General features: G+C 38.4%; 1 protein-coding gene across 1 annotated transcript in view; it reads left to right on the top strand.

Annotated features, from left to right (window-relative positions):
- TLN2 (talin 2) overlaps positions 1-21796 on the top strand; it is a 237371-nt gene that overhangs the window by 174620 nt on the left and 40955 nt on the right. The window contains exons 44-48 of the mRNA XM_051980927.1: positions 3600-3766; positions 5091-5274; positions 7240-7365; positions 10361-10477; positions 12350-12535. Coding sequence (XP_051836887.1) covers positions 3600-3766; positions 5091-5274; positions 7240-7365; positions 10361-10477; positions 12350-12535 — 780 coding nt within the window. The remainder of the gene's footprint in view (positions 1-3599; positions 3767-5090; positions 5275-7239; positions 7366-10360; positions 10478-12349; positions 12536-21796) is intronic.

The raw sequence follows: 21796 nt of genomic DNA, 5'->3' as shown, positions 1-21796 counted from the left end.
GACAAAATGCTCTCCTTAATTTTCACAGTCATGTTGTAACAAACTCTACCTCATCTCCCAAAAGGTCCTTCCATTTAAGGAAGGAAATGAATGTTTTCATTTAAGAAAACATTTTAACAAAAAAGTTGTGACATTACCTAATGGAGTGATTGCAACTGATAAATCATGTTACTTTCCATTTTTGAGGTTTGCCAATTATGAACAGAAAATAAGAATAACAAATATACACTTTAATCATTTGGAAGCAGAATTGTCCATTGGGCTTGATATGAGTTTGTTGCATTTTGCTGTTGCTTTTATTACATTTTCCATAGTCATTGTTTTCATTGGTATTTTGGCTCTTCATTTTTATTTCTCACGTTATATCATTTCATATTTTTATTCTTATGTTTCTCTGAATTCTCTCTCTCTTTCTCTCTCTTTTTTGGGGGGTTTTGTTTTTGCAAGGCAGTTGGAGTTAAGTGACTTATTTAGGATCACACTCCTAGTTAAATGAGGTTGGATTTAAACTCACATCCTCCCAACTCTGGTGCTCTATCCACTGTGTCATCTAGCTGCCCTCTCTGAATTCTTAATATCCTTCTTTGCTGACAGCTCAACAATATTACATTTCAATTGTGTAGTAAGTCCAATTTCAGACATTTACATCCTGTGTGACCCTGGACAAGTCATTTAACCACTCTGTGCCTGTTTCTTCATCTATAAAATGATGATAATTATAGCACCTATTGTCAGTGATGTGGGGATCTTCAAAATAATTATGAAGCATTTTTTTAAACGTTCAAATGCCATATAAATGCTAGTTATCATTAAGGTTATCATTGCTATTAATAGCAGTAATCATAACAATGCTAGCTGATGTTTATGTAATACCTTATATGTTTCAGGCACTATGCTAAGTGCTTTACAATTAATATTTCATTTGATGGTCACAACAGCCCTGAAAAGTTGGTACCACCTACTAGTACACCTACCAATACTAGTGATATTATCACCAGTTTATTCAGCCATTTCTTAATCTTTGGACACTGAATTTATTCCCAACTTTTTATATTAAAACTAGTCTATTATACAGACTTTTGTACATAACGATTCTTTTCTTTTTGTAAGTCCCAGCCAATCTGATATGTCCTTAAGTAACTGTTAAATATAAAACATTGTGCTAAGCAGTAGTGATTCAAAAATGAAGCAAAATATATAATATCTGTTCTCAGTTTATATTCCACTAGATCAGAGGAAATAAACAGCTTTGTGAATTTTTCTGAACAGTCTCTAGGTGTTTTCTGAAATAGTTTTTCCTTTTAAAATTTCCTATTGCATTCTCAGTTGTTATTTGACATTTCTATACTCTTCTTAAACCAGCCTCTCTGGCTGTGAATTATTTTTCTGTATCCCTTGTACCTTAACCTGGCATGTGGGAGCCCTCTATAGACTTCTTGTTTATAAAGTCTCATGCATAATGTCCATTTGCTTCAAATTTGGCTTGTCTTTTTTAATATGACTACAAAGATACTTGGGAACTGGGGAAATAGGATCAGAAACATGAGTAAAGGTAACAGTTCTCTACCTGGATGCAGCATCTGTTTTAAGACTCTGTACACAGAGAGTACTTGATCAATGTTCTCATTGATGGATTGGTCATTGCTATGGTGACTAGTAAGCCATCATTCCCCAAGCATGCAATGACCATTGTCAGCTGCATGGTATCAAGTTAAGTTCTTTCATGTATTTATTCTAGTAAACCTGGAGTTTTGAATGTTTGAGTTTTCTTATGTCTTTTTTTGTCATGTATTCTTTTAGCAGTGAAGCCTAGAAACTCCTCTCGGGTGAATGTTTTTAAATACTTAAGATACATGGGATTAAAAATGAAACAAATTATAGTGAAATTCAGTTAACAGCAATTTTAAAAAACCTACTATTTCAATTTCACAGATCCCAGGTTAAAAATCCCTGAATTGTTGACTTCAGATGTATAATTAATATTATATTATTTGTCTTTCCAATAGGTGGAGGAGGAACTGGAGAGAGAGAGAGAGAGAGAGAATTTGGAACTCAAAATTTTAAAAAGTGAATGTTAAAAATACTGCAGTAGACAGTGACATTATGTTTTAAATATGGTTCTCCAACACTAGTGTTCTTACTGCTTGTCATTAATAATAGTTAGCATTTATATTACAATTTCATAAATGTTATCTCACTTGATCCTTATAACTTGGTGAAATAGGCAGTATACATATTCTTATACTTCAAAAACAACTTGAAGATAGATAATTTGCAAATCTCAGAGGTGAGATTTGAGTCCAATTTTTCAGACTTTAAACCAGGATACTTTCCTGTCTTCCCTTAAGACCTTTACTTTCCATTGTCATTTGTTTTTTAATTGGAAGTTGCTCATCATTATAAAAGGGTTATGTTATGCACAAGTTAAATATGTGGTGGAATGTTATCTGCTTGTTTTGATAAGCATTATGTTTTCATTGTGTCTCCTATAATAATCTATGATTAAAAAGACACATTAATTCCTTTGTTGTCTGGGATTGTCTGGGAAAGAGAATAAAATGAAGATTTTTTTTAAAGAGATTCTTCTTCGTGACCAACCACATTTCCAGAACACTTATGAACATGCTGCCCATTTCCTGATAGAGAGGTGATGAGTTCAAATGTAGATTGAGCCCTTTGGAAGGTGTTTTGGACATGGCCACAGCAGGAATTTGCTTTGCTTTTACTATCCAAGGGTTTGTTTTTTCCATTCTTAATTGGCCAAGGAGGAGTTTTGGATAAGGGGGAGAGAGAGGATTGGACCTAATTTTTTTTTTTTTTAAGAAAGAGTCTGTGTTTGAGAAATAACTAAAGAAAAGATGACTCCCATATTACTGAGTACCAGCATAGATTGCCTAAAAGGCAAGGTGCTATGGAAATAAATGTTGCTGATTCCTGTTTTGTCTACCCTGCATATGGTAGATATTTGGAATTCTTATTTATTAAATGAGAAGATCCTTTTCCTTTTGTTTGGCTGTTAGGAGAGAGGAGTGCTTAGAATATTGATCATTCCCATGGGGTGGAGAGGGGCTGGTCCTTTATATCCAAAGCAGATGCAGGGTGCTCCTTGACCAGAATTCATTTCTGATCAAGAGGCATCCCAGGACACAAACACAAGGGCCAGCCTGTAGGAAACCTCCTTGCACTGGCTAAGGCACAGAGGTGTATTAAAGAGTTCAAAAAAAAGTTAATCCTGCCCACCCAGTATGAAATGACCAGATTATTAGATTAGATTATCCCAGCTGTGAATATTTCTTCTTGACTCATTTTTAATGTGATCTAGAACCGTAAATCCATAGAACCGTAAATCTGAACATCAGAACAGAGCTGTAGAACTGGAAGGGACTTAGAAGGCTGTCTGGAGGCCAATCCCCTTCTTTTAAAGATTAAAAAAAGAGATTAGCCCATGGACTGTGAGTATCCGAAGTGGAATGTGAGTGGCTGTGGAGTCATAGCCCGTTGCATGGTTTCATGGCCGGGAAGAGACCTTGGAGACGACGATGAGCCTCGCTGTCGCATTGGAAGGTCTTTGGGTAATTTCCTCTGTCTCTGGTTTCCAGGTTTCTTTGGTTCTGTCCGCGCTCCAAGCAGGGAACAAAGGGACACAGGCTTGCATTACTGCCGCCAGCGCCGTGTCGGGCATCATTGCGGATCTGGACACGACCATCATGTTCGCGACAGCCGGGACCCTCAACGCCGAGAACAATGAAACCTTTGCAGACCACAGGTCAGGGCTCGGTCAGAGGGGAGGTGGGGCTGCTCCAGAGACAGACAAAAGCGACCATCTCAGAGTGGCCAGGGGCGAAGGACAAGATGGAGTTTTAGCTGCGTTAGGGACATTCCCAAGTTCACTCCAGAGAAGCAGGACTGGAAGGCAAAAAGCTTTATTGCGATCCTGAGGAGGACTGGAAAAGAAAGCAGCTAAGATAAGTGGAGCAAGCCAAATAGTCAAAATAAATCCTATTGACTAGAGTTAAAAGTAGAATCATTTCTTGAGCCTTCATTTCACAGCCCAAATAAAGCCTGCTCCAGTGAAGGATGACATTCTCACTCAGGAAAACAGGAAATCACTCCTGTAACCCATTCTCTTATTAACCACATGGCAGTTGTACGTAGAGAAATGCATTGGCCAGAAAGCTTGGGGTTTTAGCTTGTTGGGCAAGTGATGCTCACGAGCTGACCTCTTTTCCCTGCCCGAGTCAGGAGCTTGGATCTTGACCAGCAGCTGAGGAATATGCATTCTTGTAGCACCTCCCAAATTAGAACTGTCAGAATTCCATGTGTGTGGCTGGAGGCCCCATCCCGGCTCTCCGTGCCCCCTCCGGCTCTGACCCTCCTTCCTGGGGCAGGGGAGGAGAAAGGGATTCCAGCCATTTCTTCCTCCCAAGCTCACCTCTTGCCATTGCCATCTCAACATAGAATATAGTGGAGAACTTCTAGCCCCATTTGTTTGATTTCATACAGTGAGCTAAGAGTCTCTACTGCTGGATTTCTTAGCTCATGAGAAAGAAAGCCTCACTCGTGCACACACACAAAATGTAGGGCTATAAAGAGAGAATTAGGGGCAGCTGGGTGATGCAGGGGATAGAACATCAAGCCCTGAAGGCAGGAGAACCTGCGTTTTAATATGGCCTCATATTTAGCTTTATGACTCTGGGCTAGTCACTTAACAGAGAGAGAGTCAGAGAGAGCTAAAATCCAAGATTTTCACATTTTGCTCCTTGACATTTGGCAGCTTCGCCATTCCTTCCAGAGGAAGACTCTCACATCTCTCTCTCTCTCTCTCTCCCTTCCTCCCTTCCTCCTTCCTTTTTTCCCTTTCTCCCTCCCTCCCTCCTTCTCTCTTTCTCCTTCTCCCGCAATAAGGAAATCCTTTTATGCAGAGACCTTCTTTGACAACAACTTTCTCCAAGTATTCCTTCTTTAAGTCTTGGTTCTGTGGGTACTATGGTTTGGCTGATGGGCATCTCAACTTTTTACCACACAGCCTCACACAATCAACAGGTTGTCCATTGCCCCTTTCTTCTCTTCTGCCTTATTTTCGCTCCCAGGGAGAACATTCTGAAGACAGCAAAGGCCTTGGTGGAAGATACAAAACTACTGGTATCAGGAGCTGCTTCAACTCAAGATAAACTGGCCCAAGCCGCTCAGTCATCAGCAGCCACCATCACCCAACTTGCCGAGGTGGTGAAGCTGGGAGCAGCCAGCCTAGGTTCTGATGATCCTGAGACCCAGGTATGAGAATTACTAGGGGTATCTACATATAAAAACTTAACCTCTCTGACCTTCAGTTTCATCAGGTGTAAAATAATAGATGTCCTTCCAGTTCTTCATTTGTAATCTCATTCTTGTGTTTATGATCAGGGTCTTTGTAGTTAGACAAAATAACTGACTCCAGTCAGATTTCTCAAAGGAAAATAAGGCATAAAGTTAACATATGATTTCATGCATGTTTGGCTTTGGGCGATGGAAATTAACTCAGTGACCAGACAGGTTCTGTCCCAGCTAGATTTATCACTTATATTCTCTTAAATACAAGCAGGTTTAGTGAACAGCTATTAAAAGCCTCCCCAAAAAAGTTACTACTCCTTCCTATTTATTTGGCTCATTCCAGCCCATCAGGTGGTGAACTCTTCAGACTTAGCTTCTTAAAACTTCCTACACAAGTCCACCCCTTCAGTTCGGATGGCTCCTAGCAGACAAAAGCTTTTTACTCGTATGAGAAAGCAAATGGTGTTGTGTGTGTTGTTAATAAGTGATTGAAGTGAGTTAATAAAACACTAGCAACTTTTCCCCCAATGGCTGTGCCCCTTTCTTCCTCTGACATCCTCTACTGGAGCATAACTCAGAAGGGAAACATTCCTTAGATTGCAGATTTTTTTCCCCGCTGGATTTCTTTTTGATAATATCAGAATCCAAACTGGCCGCCCTGTGGAATTTTAAGCATTCGCACAGTTCCTTCCTGTGGTGTTGCTTTTACCCCATGGAGGACTGAAAGACTATAACTTGATAACTAGAAGTAGAGCCACACATTGGCGACAGTTTGTTTTGGTGTGTTTAAAGTTTGGAAAGTAAAGGGCCAGGCTGTCTTCAAAGGTGAAATGTGAGAATTGAGCTTAAGGTAGATGATGGCAGTTTCCAAATGCTACTCAAAGTACTTTGGTGTCTTTCTGTGGATTCTCAAGCTTTTGAAAACATCCAGGAGGTATTGTCCTGATTTCTTGTGGGAAATGGCCAGTTCAATACTGGCTCCCCGGAGCTCATCACCAGCTAGTTGGGAAGGACTCAGTAGTTAAGGAAAGGTAGGAAAGTGCCTTTTGCCCCCTTCTTCGTACGTCTCCAGCCACACAAGGAGACCACCACCCAGTGCTCCATGACATTAGGAGCTGGCACATGGACAACAGAGGCAAACATCTACTACCATCTTTTCTCCACTCCCAGAAACTTGGTGGTTCTTTTATGAAAGAAAGATGGAAAACTGGGAAAAGTGAGAAAAGAAATGCTGCAAAAATATGGCTTTTTGTATCAAGTAGTCACAGTTACCATGGAGTAAAACAGATTAAGATAGTGCATTTTGTGAAAGGGCATGCTAGTGTATATATCAAATTATTTGATCCCATGAGGTAAAGGTAGTGTGAGTCAGAGTGACTGCTTATCTGCCTCAAACCCTTTGTAGGAAAAGAGACCAGGTCAACAAAGCCATTGGCTAAAAGCATATTTAGCTGGGCGGTTTTTATTAAAAAGCAGCAGAGTGCAGTAAATGAAAGGTTGGTCTTAGAGTTGAGAAGGTCTGGTTTCAAGTCCCACTTTTGATACCTGATGCCTGTGTGCTGGTGGGCAATGCACTTTTACCTCTTGGTATTCCAGTCATTTCTCTGAAAGCTAGAAGTTAGAGATTAATTTCCATTTCAAAAGTTCCTCAGATCATTGAAATCACAGGTCCCAATAAAACATTTTTATTTTACAAAGATAATCCTTCTCTCTGCCCAAGTCCTCATGGCATCTTCCATGTCCAGAAATGTCTCATTCTGTATCTTTAGACCATCACTTCTCCGTCAGGAGGTCAGAAGCATTCTTTATGATTGGACCTCTGGAGTCATGCATGGTCATTAAGAGAGCTTAAATTCTTCATATTTGAGAGGTGAAGATAGGGTTGTGATGTGATTTCCTCCTTCTCTTTTTGTGGTTCCTTTCTTTTAGGTGGTGCTGATCAATGCCATAAAAGACGTGGCCAAGGCCCTTTCTGATCTTATTGGTGCTACGAAAGGAGCTGCCAGCAAGCCAGCTGATGATCCATCCATGTACCAACTCAAGGGTGCAGCCAAGGTGAGAGGAGGGCCTTCCTTTTTCCCCAACCTGTCTTTCAAATGGCAATTCACTCAAGCATTTATTCATATTAAAGGTCATTTTTTTTCCTCCATGACCTGGTTATTTGTAGCATGCTATTATTACCTGGTTGAAACCTTCTAGTTTTGTTCTCTATGAGTTTGAAATCATCTTTAGCAACACGGTCTTTCTGGTGACAAAAATAACCCGTTAAAGTGATTTATTCAGCACTTTGTGTGATCTCTGTCAACGTAGCAGCCTGTCTTATATCAAGTTTAACACAGCAGTAGTTCTGTCACAAGCATCGCTTTGCTATTCAAGAGACACCAGTACCATCTTCCCTGCCCTTCAAAGTGAGCAGTGAGGATGTCAAGTCACTTTATTTGCAGTTTTAAGGTTGAGAATCCTTGGTTTGATGCCAGGTGAAAATGAGAGCATAAAATAGTGTCATAATTTTCATCAGGAGGTTGCATAGAAACTTTTTTCTCAGCTAACACATTTTTTTTCCTTTTCCTTCCAGATCCTCGACCCCTCCTTCTCTCAACAAAATTTTTAAAAAGCAAAAACTCTTGTAACAAAGTTAAACGTAATCAAGCAAAACTAATTCCCATATAGACCATATCCAAAAATGTCTCATTCTGTATCTTTAGACCATCACTTCTCTGTCAGGAGATAGGAAGCATTCTTTATTATTGGACCTCTGGTGTCATGAATGATCATTAAGAGTTCTTAAATTTTTGAGAGATCCATTTTTACAATGTTGTTATAGTATAAATTATTTTCCAGTTCTTTTCTCTTTACTGTCCAACAATTCATATGAGTCTGCTTAAATCCTTCACTTGGGTCCAATTACTACCCACAAGTTGTCCCCTTTGCCATTTCTTATAGCACAATAGTATTCCATTACAATCACATCCCATAATTTGTTCCTTAATTTTCAATTGTTTGCCACCTCGAAAGAGAGATGCATATATGAGATTTTTATTTTTCTTTGTTTTCTTTAAAGTTTATACCCTCATTGTGATATTGCTATATCAGATGGCATGTAAAATTTACTAACCTTGAGGGCATAGTTTTAAATTGCTTTCCAGGGTGACAGTACAAATTCAGAGCTACATTAACATTGTCACTCTTAACACGTGCCATTTTCCTTTTTTATCAACTTGCTACATGAAAACTAAGAGCCCAAAAAAGACCAAAACATTGGCTCTTACTTATTCTCAACTCAGATCCCTTTTATCATATACAAAAAAGTGGTGATATTTTCATTATCCAGTTAATGACCTCTTGCTTGGTCACTGTTAGAGATTCATCAACAATTATGACTCAAGCATACCATATTTGAAAAGAGCAAAACTGAAAACTGTGAAGGAAGAAAATCAGAAAGGAAGCACGTTTGGTCACTCATTGTCCCAGAAAGCTTGATAGCCACTTAGTTTCTTTGAATGATTCCAGGGCTTTGAGTGGTATTAACTTCCAGGTTAGCTGACTCTTATGCTAAATGCCTTTACTAAGCTAAACTGATAAATCTGTATCTGGTCTATCTTTCGCTTTGTGACTTCTCAATGTGAACTTTCCCAGGATTATTATAAGATGTTACCTGATTCCTGCTTTGGCCTCCATGACTTTTTCATTTTCCATGCTCTCCCTTCTGACTTCCATGTGCCCAGGTCAAATACCACCTCCTACAAGAGCCCTTTCATGGCCTTTCCAGTTTTTATTACCTCGCTTCCTATTTCATTTTACAATGTATTTATTTTGCGTATATTCTACTTATATCCCCTTACTAGAATTCAGTCTCCTTGAAAGTAGACACTGCCTTTTTTTATATTTATATCCCCAGCACCTTGCATAGTGTCTGCCACATAATATGTGTAATTAATATTTGTTGATTGACTGAATTAAGCAAAAGGAGAAAAAATAATTCACTTTTCTCATAGTAGGTTGGAAAGATGATGAATACATGAGTGAATAAGATTCACATCTCCATTTTTTGGAATGTAAAAGCAATGAGTTTGGGATGTTCTATTGTTTTTGTTTTGCTTACAATGTTCCCTCAGGCTCTGGACCTTTTCTTTTTCTCTGTTCGTTGTCTGATTCAGTGATTTTATCACCTTCTCCCTCTCAGCTAAGAAATCACTTGATATCTCTATGCAGGTAACTCCTGTTCCAGACCTACATCAACTACCTTTTAAACTATTAAATTAGATGTTCCAAAGGCATTTCAAACTTAATATGTTCAAAGCAGAATCTGTCATCTTTCCTACCCAAACCCACCCTTCTTCTGAACTTTGCTATCATAGCTGAGGGTGTTTTTCATTCACTCATGTACAGAAACTCAGTGTCTTCCTCAATTCCAAATTCCTCACCCTGAATATCCAGTAAAATGACAAATCTTTCCCATTTTTCTTTCCCTCTCCATTCACACAAATACTACCCTAATTAAGTGCTTATGGAGCTTTCACTTGGTTATTGTCATTTGAACAACTCTCTGCCTCATACTTCCCCTTTTGATTCCATTCTCTCATTAGAATGTAAGCTCCTTGGGGCAGCTAAGTGGCACTGTGGGTAGAGCACCAGCCTGGAATCAGAAGGACCTGAGTTCAAAAGTTTATTAGCTATGTAACCTTGGGCAGTCACTTAAGTGCCTAAGGGGGAAAAAAAAGAATATAAGCTCCTTGAGGGCAGGAACAGTTTCAACTTTTTTTCTTTGTATACTTAGTGCTTACTACAATGCAAGGCACAAAGTGGGTACTTTAAAAAATCTTTATTAATGGATTGATATTTGTTCCAATTTGAAGATTGTGTTAAATCAAAGTAAAACTTTAATGGAATTTTTATTGTTGTTGTTGGGGTTTTGTTTTTGTTTAGTTGGGTTTGTTTGGTTTTTTCCCAGTTTTCAATATTTCAACTATTTGTGATGTCATCAAACCTGTGATTTAGGATAAAGTCTTCACATACTATTTCTTCTCTCTCTTTCTTAATCCCTTTCTAGGTGATGGTAACAAATGTCACATCTCTCCTAAAGACAGTGAAAGCTGTGGAGGATGAAGCCACCAGAGGCACTAGAGCTCTGGAAGCTACTATTGAGTACATAAAACAAGAGCTCACGGTAAAGAACCATATAATTGCCTCCTACAAACTTTACCCTTAAAACTCATTTCCTTCTGTTTGTAGATAATGCTGTCATACAGTGCACCTAACTTAATCTGCCCCATGTCTTTCAGATGTGAAATATGCTCAGATGTTACACTGCAGAAAAGAGGATTTTGGTTCATTAATATCTGTACTTTTACTGCTCTTTCTCCTCCTCTTTTCTTTCCTCATTATGTCCTGTCATTCATTTTCCTAATTCTCCTAAGGAATTGATTGAAAATGGACAACAATCTATTGGAACCTTTTTTTTTTTTAAGAGAATTTTGGTCATAAATTCAACTGTAGTTATGTGACTCTGCTCTTCCTTCTATGAGTTGGTCATTCCCCTATGATAAAATCAACTCACAGCTATTAGTAGAATGGAGAAATCCCATTAGGGTTTGCCTGAGAGGCACTAACTTCCACCCTGTTGACTTATTGTTTAGACCTTAGTTGATTTAGCATTAGTTTGTACTTGAAGGATTAAAATGAAAATACAATATTTATTCCAACCAGGCAGTGTTTCAGAATTACTCATTCCAATCATGCCAGAGCTTTGGAGCCTTTGTGCTTGCCCAAAATTTCCCAAAGAGTCAAAAAAAAAAGGAGGGTTCTGTGCATATATAAATTGTCTCCTAAATATCTCTTACCCCCCTCCCCCTACAATTCTGTGCTATTTTCCTGGACCCATCTTCTCTCCCCCCACCCCTTCATCATTGGAATGATGATTCTTGAGTTAGATCTTCTGCTAGGAAGCTCTCTCTTCCTCTGCCTGCCTAAGGGAAACTCTCTAGAAAGCTGCTCTCTTGAAGTTCCTAGGAGACGCTCCTCCTAATCTAGAATTAGAGCAGCCAAGTGGTTTAGTAGATACACTGGCAGGCCTGGAGTCAGAAGGACCTGAATTCAAATCCCTCCTCAGATGCTAACTATATGAGGCTGCCCAAGTTAATTAGCCCTCTTTGCTTCAGTTTCCTAATCTGCAAAGTGAGCTCTAAAAGGAAATAGCAAACCACTCCAGCATTTTTGCCAAGAAAATCCCAAATCGACTACTTACTGTCTGGATGCTGGTCCTTTTCTTGGGTAACTAATGTCTAGTACAGAGTGAACGGCCTTTATAATCAACTCCAGGGAGAAAAAAGACATAGAAATACAACCCCGAAACAGCCGGCCACCCACCCAGTATTCTTTGATTTGATTGATTGGTGCAGCTTTAAAGTAGGATATACATTTACCATGGTTAATTTATTTCAGCATCTCTAAAGATGTATGTGTTGCTAAATAATTCACAGTGTCACCATAGCTCACTCGACTTGAGCTCCTCTGCACAATTATGCAGTTATATTTGTAAGAGAGGCTAAGAATAGAGTGAGCTCAATGCCTCATTTCCCCCAACCCCACACCCCTTTAAAGAGAGATACATGAGTCCTCTGAGATGCATCCAGGTCAGCTCTGCCCTGCAATCCACAAACAAATCAAGGGACTGCACGGTCTTTGGAGCTGCTGGGGCATCAGTGTGGAAGAAGGAAAAGGATGCGGGGCTAAAACAATTACTTTCCCAGGACAGTTTAAATTAAAAATATTGGGTGTCAGTTCCTGCAACTGAATGGGTTAATATTTTACGCATGCCTTCCACAGCCTGTTCCTTGTGTAGGTGTTAGAGGCTTATCAGGGCTAGAGTCTTGACAAGCAAGAATGATATTACTGTACTCAAATTAAATTTCTAATTTCCTGCCATTTGAAGGTTGTTTCCAATTGCTGCATCTGTTTTGAGGCACCGGCAGTGGCCTGGCAAAGAGAGAAATAAGTTGTGGGTTGTTTTTTTTCCCCCTTTTCTCCTCTTACCTTCCAGGTATTTCAGTCAAAGGAAGTGCCAGAAAAGACATCATCACCTGAAGAATCGATAAGGATGACGAAAGGCATCACTATGGCAACCGCCAAAGCCGTGGCCGCTGGGAACTCGTGCAGACAGGAGGATGTGATTGCTACTGCAAATCTGAGCCGAAAAGCGGTGTCTGACATGTTAGCAGCTTGTAAGGTAAAGATTTACTTCCTCTTGCTTCTAGCTTGGCAGGGATTTTTATCAATCGGCGATTTTCACTTTTGACTGAGCTGTTTAGTTTAGCTTTCAGGGTGTGGAGTTTGGAGGGAGGTGGCAGAAGTTCTTAAACTTTTAGCTTCAGGTGTCCACACATGGACATTTTCCTGGTTACTTTGAGGTAGTTTCGTACTTGAGAGTGGTTGTGTTGCTAACCTGCTGACTTAATTCTTCTACTTTCCTTATTTTCTGTTCTTTCCTAAGAAGGGAACTTCTTAGGGAATTGTAGTAAATGGGCTTTAACTGCTTTCCAAACCAGGTTTCCCAATTTAAAAATTATCTGGTAACTATCCTTCCTACAGAGGTAGAGAAGCCCTTAGCTAAAGCACAGATCTCATGATAACCAAGAGGGAGTAAATTGGATGAATAAAACTTAACTTTGAAGAGCTGTGGTGAACCTAAGTCAGATAAACTACTTGTCTACAGCTTGTTTGCAAAATTAGCTCTTTGCTCCTCACTATGAGAGCTGTTTCAAGTCCATAGTCTTTAAAAGGGGGGAAAGGGAGTGGAGTGGAAGGAAAATTAAATTGGGGGTGGGGTGGGGAGAAGACTAGAAACCACCACTTCATCCCTGGTGGAATTGGTCTGAACTCCCCTTACTCAAGGAGATTTAAATTCTGCCTTTGGTAGAAGGTTACCAAAATTAGTTTTATGGCCATTCATTGAGAGGTGAGGAAGAAAGAATACTCAAACTGTTTTATAATTTCTTCTAGAAGATTCCTAAGTAGCACTAGGATAATAGATTATGAAACATTAGCATGGAAGAGGGTGTTTTTGTTTAAAAAATTTTATTCAATTTGAATTGAATTGTATGGAGTAAAAAAAGAAAGATAAGAAATGTAAAGGCTCTTTGCTTTTTTGGAAAAGTCTTTATATAGTTCAGTCGTAAAATAGTCATCTTTTCTCATAAGAACAGGAAAGAAAATTGAATTAGTGAAAAGCAATAACATGAGGAAATGTGATTTGAAAACATTCATCATTTTTTAAGATAAAAAGGTTCTCTCTATCAAATTCCCTTTCTCAATGAGATGGGGAAGAATGAAGGTAAAGAATTTGGAACTCAAATTTTAAAAAAAAACAAATGTTAAAAATTGTTTTAACATGTAATTGGGAGGAAAATAAAATATTAAATAATTTTTGAAGCTTATTAAAAAAAAGAAGGAGGAGTTCTCAATGAAAGCTGTGAAACATTGTGTTCCTGGCCATAGGGAATACTTATCCAAGTGTACTGGCTCTTCTTATCCCTTACTCTTTCTGTAAAATTCACTGTTCATCCTGTTTCTAATCCTTTGTGATCAAGTTCGGTTGGATTCCCACAGGGCCCCATCAGTACAGATCATTGTCTGGCCAGTCCACCCTGGTTATCAGTTTTAAAAGCAGGCCAGGAAGGCTTTCTGTGAGAGTAGCCAAGTAATTCCTGACCTTCTGCATCTATTGGGAAAAGCCAGGCACAGAGAAAGGCAGCCTGCTGACTCAGGGTTTCTTTCACTAAAACATATCTCTAATGTCTCCAAGTGCCTTCGCTCAGTCTCACTTGAAAAAAGTGTTTTTGTGTTCAGTGACCATGAAAATTTGGAACTGATGAGGACCATCCATTTTTCTCTAGAAATCCAAAAAACTTAAGATAGCAAAGCTGTGCTTTCCAGGCAGACCTGCACAAAGTATGCTTGCCTGAGATATTGGACCCTTCTGAGGATTGGGTGGATATTTTTCTGGAAAGTTTTTTGGATCCTAATTATTGGACTACCTTATTAAGATTGGTCAGTGCCTCATATGGAATGATGTTATAGGAAGTATGAATTGCAGATCAGAGAGACAGGGTTTGTAGCTGTGCTACTTGGTGATAAAACTGACTTAATGAAAAAAAAAAATTCCTAGCTTTGCACAGGGCTGGTACCTTTACCATGGGTACATGTCCCTGGGAGAGGGGCAGTGAAGGAGCTAACAGGATGTAGAAGAAAGTGTTAATGACAGCAGAAAAGAGGAAAGTGAAAGGTGGGAGAGAGGTACAATGGTTGAGAAGTTGGTGTCAGTGGTGACCCAGAATTAAGGATCTAGGGTATTACTTCTCATGAGTAAAACATGATTTTTCATTCTCTCCTGTTCAGTATTTTGCCAATATGCATATAACAGCACCTGACAGCTGTAAAACATTTATTATTAAAATAATATTGTTTATTATGTTTATTATTTCAAATATATTTGATCTACCTATGAAGGAGAAGAGAAGGTATTTACCCTCATTTTGCAGTCTTCTAATACCTCACTCCCCAGGGATGCTGGTCTCCTGGCTGTTCATGAATAAGGTGCTCTGAAATAAAGATAAATTCGGTGATTAAAATGGAAATGGAATGGGTTTCAGTTTTTTCCATCTGTTTCTCTATTAGGTCAAACTTCTTCCTCCTTATTCCAGAAATGGGGAAATGGAATAAAAGGAAAATTTAATTAATACTATCCCTATTTAACTTTCTCAATCATTTTGTGCTCTCCTCTAGTCTCTGATGATTACATCATCAGATGTATGGCCTTCCTCCTTGCCAAAGGTCAAGCCCCTTCACCTGCACCTTTGATCCCATCTCCTCTCACCTTCTCTAGTAGATTGTCTTCACCATTTTCCTCCTCTTTTTCTAAGCATCAGTATCTTCCTCTCTACTGGTTCCTTCCCTGATATGTACCTCCAAAATGCCCAAGTCTTCCTCATCCTTCAGAAATTCTTATTAGATCCCAACATCTCTCCAACTATTTGCCTTGTATCCCTATCTTTCCAGCCATACCTCTTGAAAATGCTGGGGATCTCCTTTTCCTCACGTTGTCTTCTCACCCTGTTGCAGTCTGGCTTCCTGCTTTTTCACTCAACTGAAACTGCCTTCTCCAAAGTTACCAATGTTTTATAAATCACTCTAATGGAACCTTCTCTCCCTGCATCTTCCTTGATCTCTCTGCAACATTTGACACCCTTAATCACCCTCTCCTCTGGAGCTTTCCTGCTCTCTCTGAATTTCCCTGACATTGTTCCCTTCCTGCCTCTCTGACTGGTCCTTCTCAGACTTTGCTAGTTCATCATTGACATTCTGCCTCTTAATTCTTCTTGTCTCCATTTAGGATTTTCTTGGCAAAGATACTAGAGTGGTTTGCTACTTTCTTCTTCAGATCATTTTACAGCTGAGGAAACTGAGGCAAACAGAGTGAAGTCACTTGCCCAGGGTGACCCAGCTAGTAAATGTTCGAGGCCAGTTTTGAACTCAGAAAGATGAGTTTTCCTGACTTCAGATGCAGCGCTCTACATTGAGCTACCTAACTTCTCATAGGTATCAAATATTTTAAGCTGGATTTTCAAAGTATCTCAAACTCAACTTTTTCTTCCCAAACCCATCTTTTTTCCTATCAACAAGAGCACCATCTTTTCATTTATCTCAGTTCATAAGCTTTGTGTGTATTCTCAACTTTTCACTCTCACCCATTTCATGTATCCTAATTTCTATATCTACTACATCTATCATATATGGTTCCTCTTCCTCTTTATAGGTATAAAGCTCCACCCTAATTCAGGCTACCTTCATCCCTTCTCACCTAGACTATTTGACATAGCCTCCTATTAGCTCTCTGTGCTTTAAGCTATTTTTTATTTTATGTCTCCTCCATACAGTCACCAAAGTAATTTTCCTAAAGCATCGGTCTGACCATGTCACTTTGAACTCAACAAGCTATAGTGGTTCTACAAACTACTCTGTCTAGCAGCTAAATCTCTATAATCTGCTCCCTTGCTCCCTTTCTGCTCTTCTTATGCATTCCTCCCTTACATCCAGCCTTACTGGTATATTTCCTTACATATAGAACCCCATCTTCACCTCCTTACTTTTGCACTGTCCTCCATGTCTGTTATGCCCTTCTTCTTCATCTCCAATTCTTACACTCTCTAGTTTCCCTCTAGACTTCAGATCAGAACTGCTCTCAAGAAGAAGCCTTTGCTAATCCTCCTGGGTGCAAGTGCCCTTCTCTTGGGTTCATTTTTGCACATCATATATATATTTATATGTATACCTATAATCTCCCCTTGGAAATGTAAGCTTATTGAGGGCAGATGCTATTTTACTTTGATCTTTGAATCCCCAACATTTGCACAGTACCTAACATAGGGCCAGGAGGCATTAGTAAGCAAGCTTAATGTTTGTAGACTCATTGGTTGATTTGCTACTGGGTGAAATGGATTTGCAGGCAAGCTAAAAATTCAAGCTTAACGAAACAGTCTGAAAATTCACATTTTTAGATTGCTTAACAAAGTTGATAGAAAAATAGCACCATAGAGGCTTCTGAGAATTTCATGCTTCCAAGGGATACTTTTAAGTACCTATATTTTCCTGTGAAATTCAAGGTAGACAAGTGAAGATGCCAGGTTGATAAAGCTCGAGTTGTTTGCTTGTAGGTTGTGTATTCTTATGGTTAAGATATTGTTAGCGAAGCATAATAGGACATTAGAGCTAGAAGAGACCTGGGCAGATCTCGTGACTTCAGTGAGGCAGCTGAAAAGGGACATGATTTATTCCAAGTAATGTTTAGTCCACTGAATACCTGAATCAGGACCAAAATCAGATTGCTCTTCCACTACACCATGATGTGTTGTGTGGCCCAGAATTAAATAATGAACAGGATTCTGAGGGATTCACCAGCCCAAGTGGTGTCACATTAACAAGGTGATAGGGTCAAGGACTTAGACCAATTGGCCCTTAGGGAAGATTCCCGGATCCATAGGACTCATCTCTAAGTATCACTGACTTTTCCTTTTGTTAAATTAAGACTTGGATAGTATTTAGAAAGCATAAAAATGTGTCTCTTTAGTATTGAATTTTCTTTGGATTATGATACAAACAGCTTGAATTAAATGTTAGGAATTGAATATATAAATAACATTTCATATTTGTAACATTTTGAGGGATGGGATGCTCACTAATTGAATTCAACAAATTTTGTTGCTGCTGTATGAAGGAGAGGCATGGTAAGTGATCCACAGTGTACTCTAGGACAATGAGCTTGCCCTTTCACAACTCCTAGCTAAAGTTCTCTCTGTATGTAGAAGCTTCATTTGTCCTTACAGCATAAGATACATATCTTTAATATAAATATAAGAGGCAGCTAGGTAGCACAGTAGATGGGGTTCAGTCTCAGATCGAGCCCCAGCCAATTACCAGCAGTGTGACCTTAGACAAATTATTCTACCTATTTGTCTGTTTCCTCTTCTGTAAAAAGGGGGATAATTATAGCACCTGTCTCCCAAAGTTATTGTGAGGATCAAATGAGATAATATTTATAAAGTGCTCAGCATAGTGCCTGACACATAATAAGCACTTTGTAAATGTTAATTGTTATTATTATCATACCTATAAAACATGTTCAAAAATGCAAATTTATGTGATCTTATCAACATAGATAGTATCCCCTTTGATAATATAGATTTCAGTCCATCTACATCTGCTCATCTAATATGACTTTTGTCCATGCTCTCCTTTAAGTTTATCACAAAAGATTTATCCAATGGACTAGGAATCTTCCTTGTTTTATTTTGCTAAGAAAACGGAAGAAACTTTAAGGTGTGTTTGTATATATATATAAGTGTTCCATATGTTCCTGTGAATATGAATAAATGAAAAAGCAATTACTAAGCTGTTACTAAACCAAGTTTATTATTATCAGGCAATCAGGCAAATAATTGTTTATTAGACCAAGCCCTGTGCTAGACAGAAAAGGTGAATCAGAATTTGGAGGAGATAGCATATAAAAAGGACCTTAGCTGCAGGGCAGATGGAAAGTCTGAATGTCTTTCTTGTGGGCCTAGTGGTGAGGTGTCAGTCAGGTGACAAGTGAAGCACTATGTGTACATATACATGCTGCACATATATTTTGCCATCTTTGCATATAACCTAAGACTCCACTAATATAGAGAGCTCTCAATAAGGAACTTCTAATGTAGATTGACTCTGTTCTCTCAAGACAGTCTTAAAGAATCCCTTAGAGTATGCTAAAGGGATTTAGTGATTTACCAAGACTAGTTTGTGTCAGAAGCAAGTTTTAAACCCTGTATCAGCCTGATTCTTACATATAATGAAATTTAAACATGTTTTTTTATATATGGCAATATACATATGCATATGAAAAATTGGTAATCAGAATTGTTGATCCAGAAATCTGGCAATGAAGTCTTGCCAAAGTGATCCGGGAAGGCAATCTGGCTGGACTTTCTGGGAAAATCTTCATAGTGCTCAAAATTTTACATCACAACAAGCTGACTGGCACTAGCTAATAAATAATGAAAAATAATAGTCTTGTGTACTGAAAGCTTTAATAATCGACGCAGCTAAAAACAAAAATTTTATCTGAATATAAGCAGTTCCGTGAAATTTGGATAAAATTCCAAGTCTGGTAACATCACTTAGATCCATGAAAGTTTTAAGTGCCTGATATATTGTTCTGGATACTAAGTGGACAGATAACAAGATTTATATAGAACACAATTCCTACCCTCGAGGAGCAAAGACATAATTAACTTTTTTATGCACACATGTACACACACGCACACACACACACACATACACAGGGATCATCATAATGGCCCCTAATAATAATTATAATAAGTAGGAAGTTGAGAAATAGAAAATAATACAGTTATGAAAAGGGCAGGGCAAGATATTGGAGGAAGGGTGTTGGTAATTAGGGGTGGGAAGGGAATCAGTGAAGGCTTCTTGGAGGAAGTGAAAGTTGAGCTAGGCTTTCCATGGCAAATAGGAATTTGTCAGGTAATGAGGGGGGGAAAGGGCATCCAGATACTAGGAAAAAACAGGGTATATTCAGAGAATGCAGTTTATCTAAGTAAGCTGGAGCACTGGTGAATAATATAAGACAGGATTATAAGGGTAAGATAACATTGAATTATGGTGTGCCTTGAATACCAGGCAAAAGTTAGATCCACTGAGGATTTTTGAGCAGAACAATAATGGGACTAGATCTCTGTTCCTAAGGAGGATTAGTTTGCCAGTAGAAATTCAAGTGGAGGAAAGAGTGAGATGGCAATATGTTTGAAGGTTATTCTCATACTTGAAATGAAAGATAACGATGAAGGCCTGTTGTAAAGTGGTGACACTGGATATAAAGAAGAGTTGGATATGAGAAATATTTTAGAAACAGAATCAGTATGTCCTCGTAATGACTTGGCTGTGAGATGAAAGGAGACAAAAAGAATCAAAGGTAATAACTAAGGTTTTGATCATAAAAGGCTTTCCCCAGGATGTGGCCATATCCCCAAAAGCCACTAGAAGTAAGGAATTCATAGTAATTGTGAATTTATAAAGGAATTTATAGCCATCAATTGGGACATAAGGGAGGGGGTTCTTATTTCAGTCTAATACCACATGAATCTCGTCCGTGTAAGTCAATAGAATGTAAGCTGTCTTTGGCATATAATATGCACCTAATAAATGCTTGTTGATTGATTGATAATGGTCTAAAAGTGATTGATTTTATACTCTATATTCTCTCATTTATTCTATCCTTTATCCTTTATACTCTCTTATCCTTTATTCATTTATACTCTCCTATCGCTTTTGCTTCCACCAAATCATCCAAAAAGCATTCATCCAACATGTCAGGGGCTTACTTCTAGCTCCCTTGATATTAGCTGGATACAAAAGGAGTATATAGACTGTGCACCCATTATTGTTCACTCTTGCCAAATGACCGACTTCTTTTCAAAGCAACAAGCTCTTATTAAGTGCTTACTATATATCAAGCATTCTGCTAATCGATGTGAATACAAATGCAAGCAAAAGATTGTCTTGCCTTTCAGAAGCTTATATTTTAATAGGGGAAGACAATACATAAAGAAAAAAGTGTACAGCAAAGGGAAGAAGGTGGGTGATGGAAAAAGAAGACCAAAGAGTAAGGAATAGAAATTGCCAAAGAGGAATAAATGACTGTCTGGGAGCATTCCTTAAAATGGAGGTTCAGAGGGTAATTAATCAGAGGAAGGGTGAGAAGGATGATGAGACATACTGATCTTCTATGGTGAAAAGGGACTGTGTATAGAAAGAGGGGAAAAGAAAATCTCCATTTTTCTAATGTATGTATATACATATGTAATATGTAATATATATATATATATTAGATGGATAGATATAAATATTTGGAGATCTAGATTATTAATTTTTTAGTTTATAATGTGTCTGAATATTCTTGACAAGTATGAGCCTCTCCATTGTCTTTTAGGTGTGAAATCTCTCAATGGTAATGTCTGGCTCTACCTAGATAAGTGATTTAAGAGGCACTGAAGGTTCTGTCTCCCCTCCTCATCCCCAACCCCCCTCCTTGAGCTAGCAGGGTATTTTTATTTATGTTCTTTATCCAGATGGCCCTTGTTAAAATGCAGATATGTTCCTGGTAAAGGATAATGGATTAAACTAATTATCCCAAGATAGAACATCTTGGAGGAAGGGGGCACCTTTGCTACCTGCAGGCAAAATGAAGGTATTGGGTATCACTGAAGAAAGAAAATAGAGGAGGCAACCTGCTTTGTGATTCACCTCTACAGTGTAGCATTAAGAGCATAATACCCCATCAGACTTAATAGTGACTCATAAGACAACCTAATCTACTATTTGCCTAGGGTTTCCTTACCTAGAATAAATACTTTATCTCCTTTTACATTTACTGGAGCCCTGTAGCAACTGAAACATAATTTATAAATAACTGATTAATTTCATCTAAATTAAGTTCCTAATATAAAAATCTAACAAGAGTTTCTCTAAATGATTTTTTATTTTTAATTGAACGCAGCATAGTCAATTTTTTTCCAGTAATCATACACTTAAATTAGATATGTCTTATCTATAACAAATTCCAGATTAGTTTACTCCTTATTCTACCTGATATTTTAAGGAGATTTTAGAGACCATTGATTAAGATGGTCCCATTTTATAATTGAGGTTCTGGGACTGAAAAATCAGCTGATATACCCAAGGAAGAAGGGAAAGAAAGAAGCAATTATTCAATGCTCCTACTATGTGCTAAGTACTGTGCTAAATGCTTTACTAAAATCATCCCATTTGATCCTTATTATTCACCTAAGAGGTATTCTTATCCCACATTTTACAGTTGAGGAAACTGAGGCAGGCAGGTAAAGTGACTTCCCATGGGTCACAATTAGTTTCTGAAACT

This window comes from Antechinus flavipes, chromosome 2, assembly GCF_016432865.1.
Source record: "Antechinus flavipes isolate AdamAnt ecotype Samford, QLD, Australia chromosome 2, AdamAnt_v2, whole genome shotgun sequence".
NCBI lineage: Eukaryota > Metazoa > Chordata > Mammalia > Dasyuromorphia > Dasyuridae > Antechinus > Antechinus flavipes.
The sequence above is the reverse complement of the archived record's forward strand: the minus strand, read 5'-3'. Positions and strand labels throughout refer to the sequence as shown.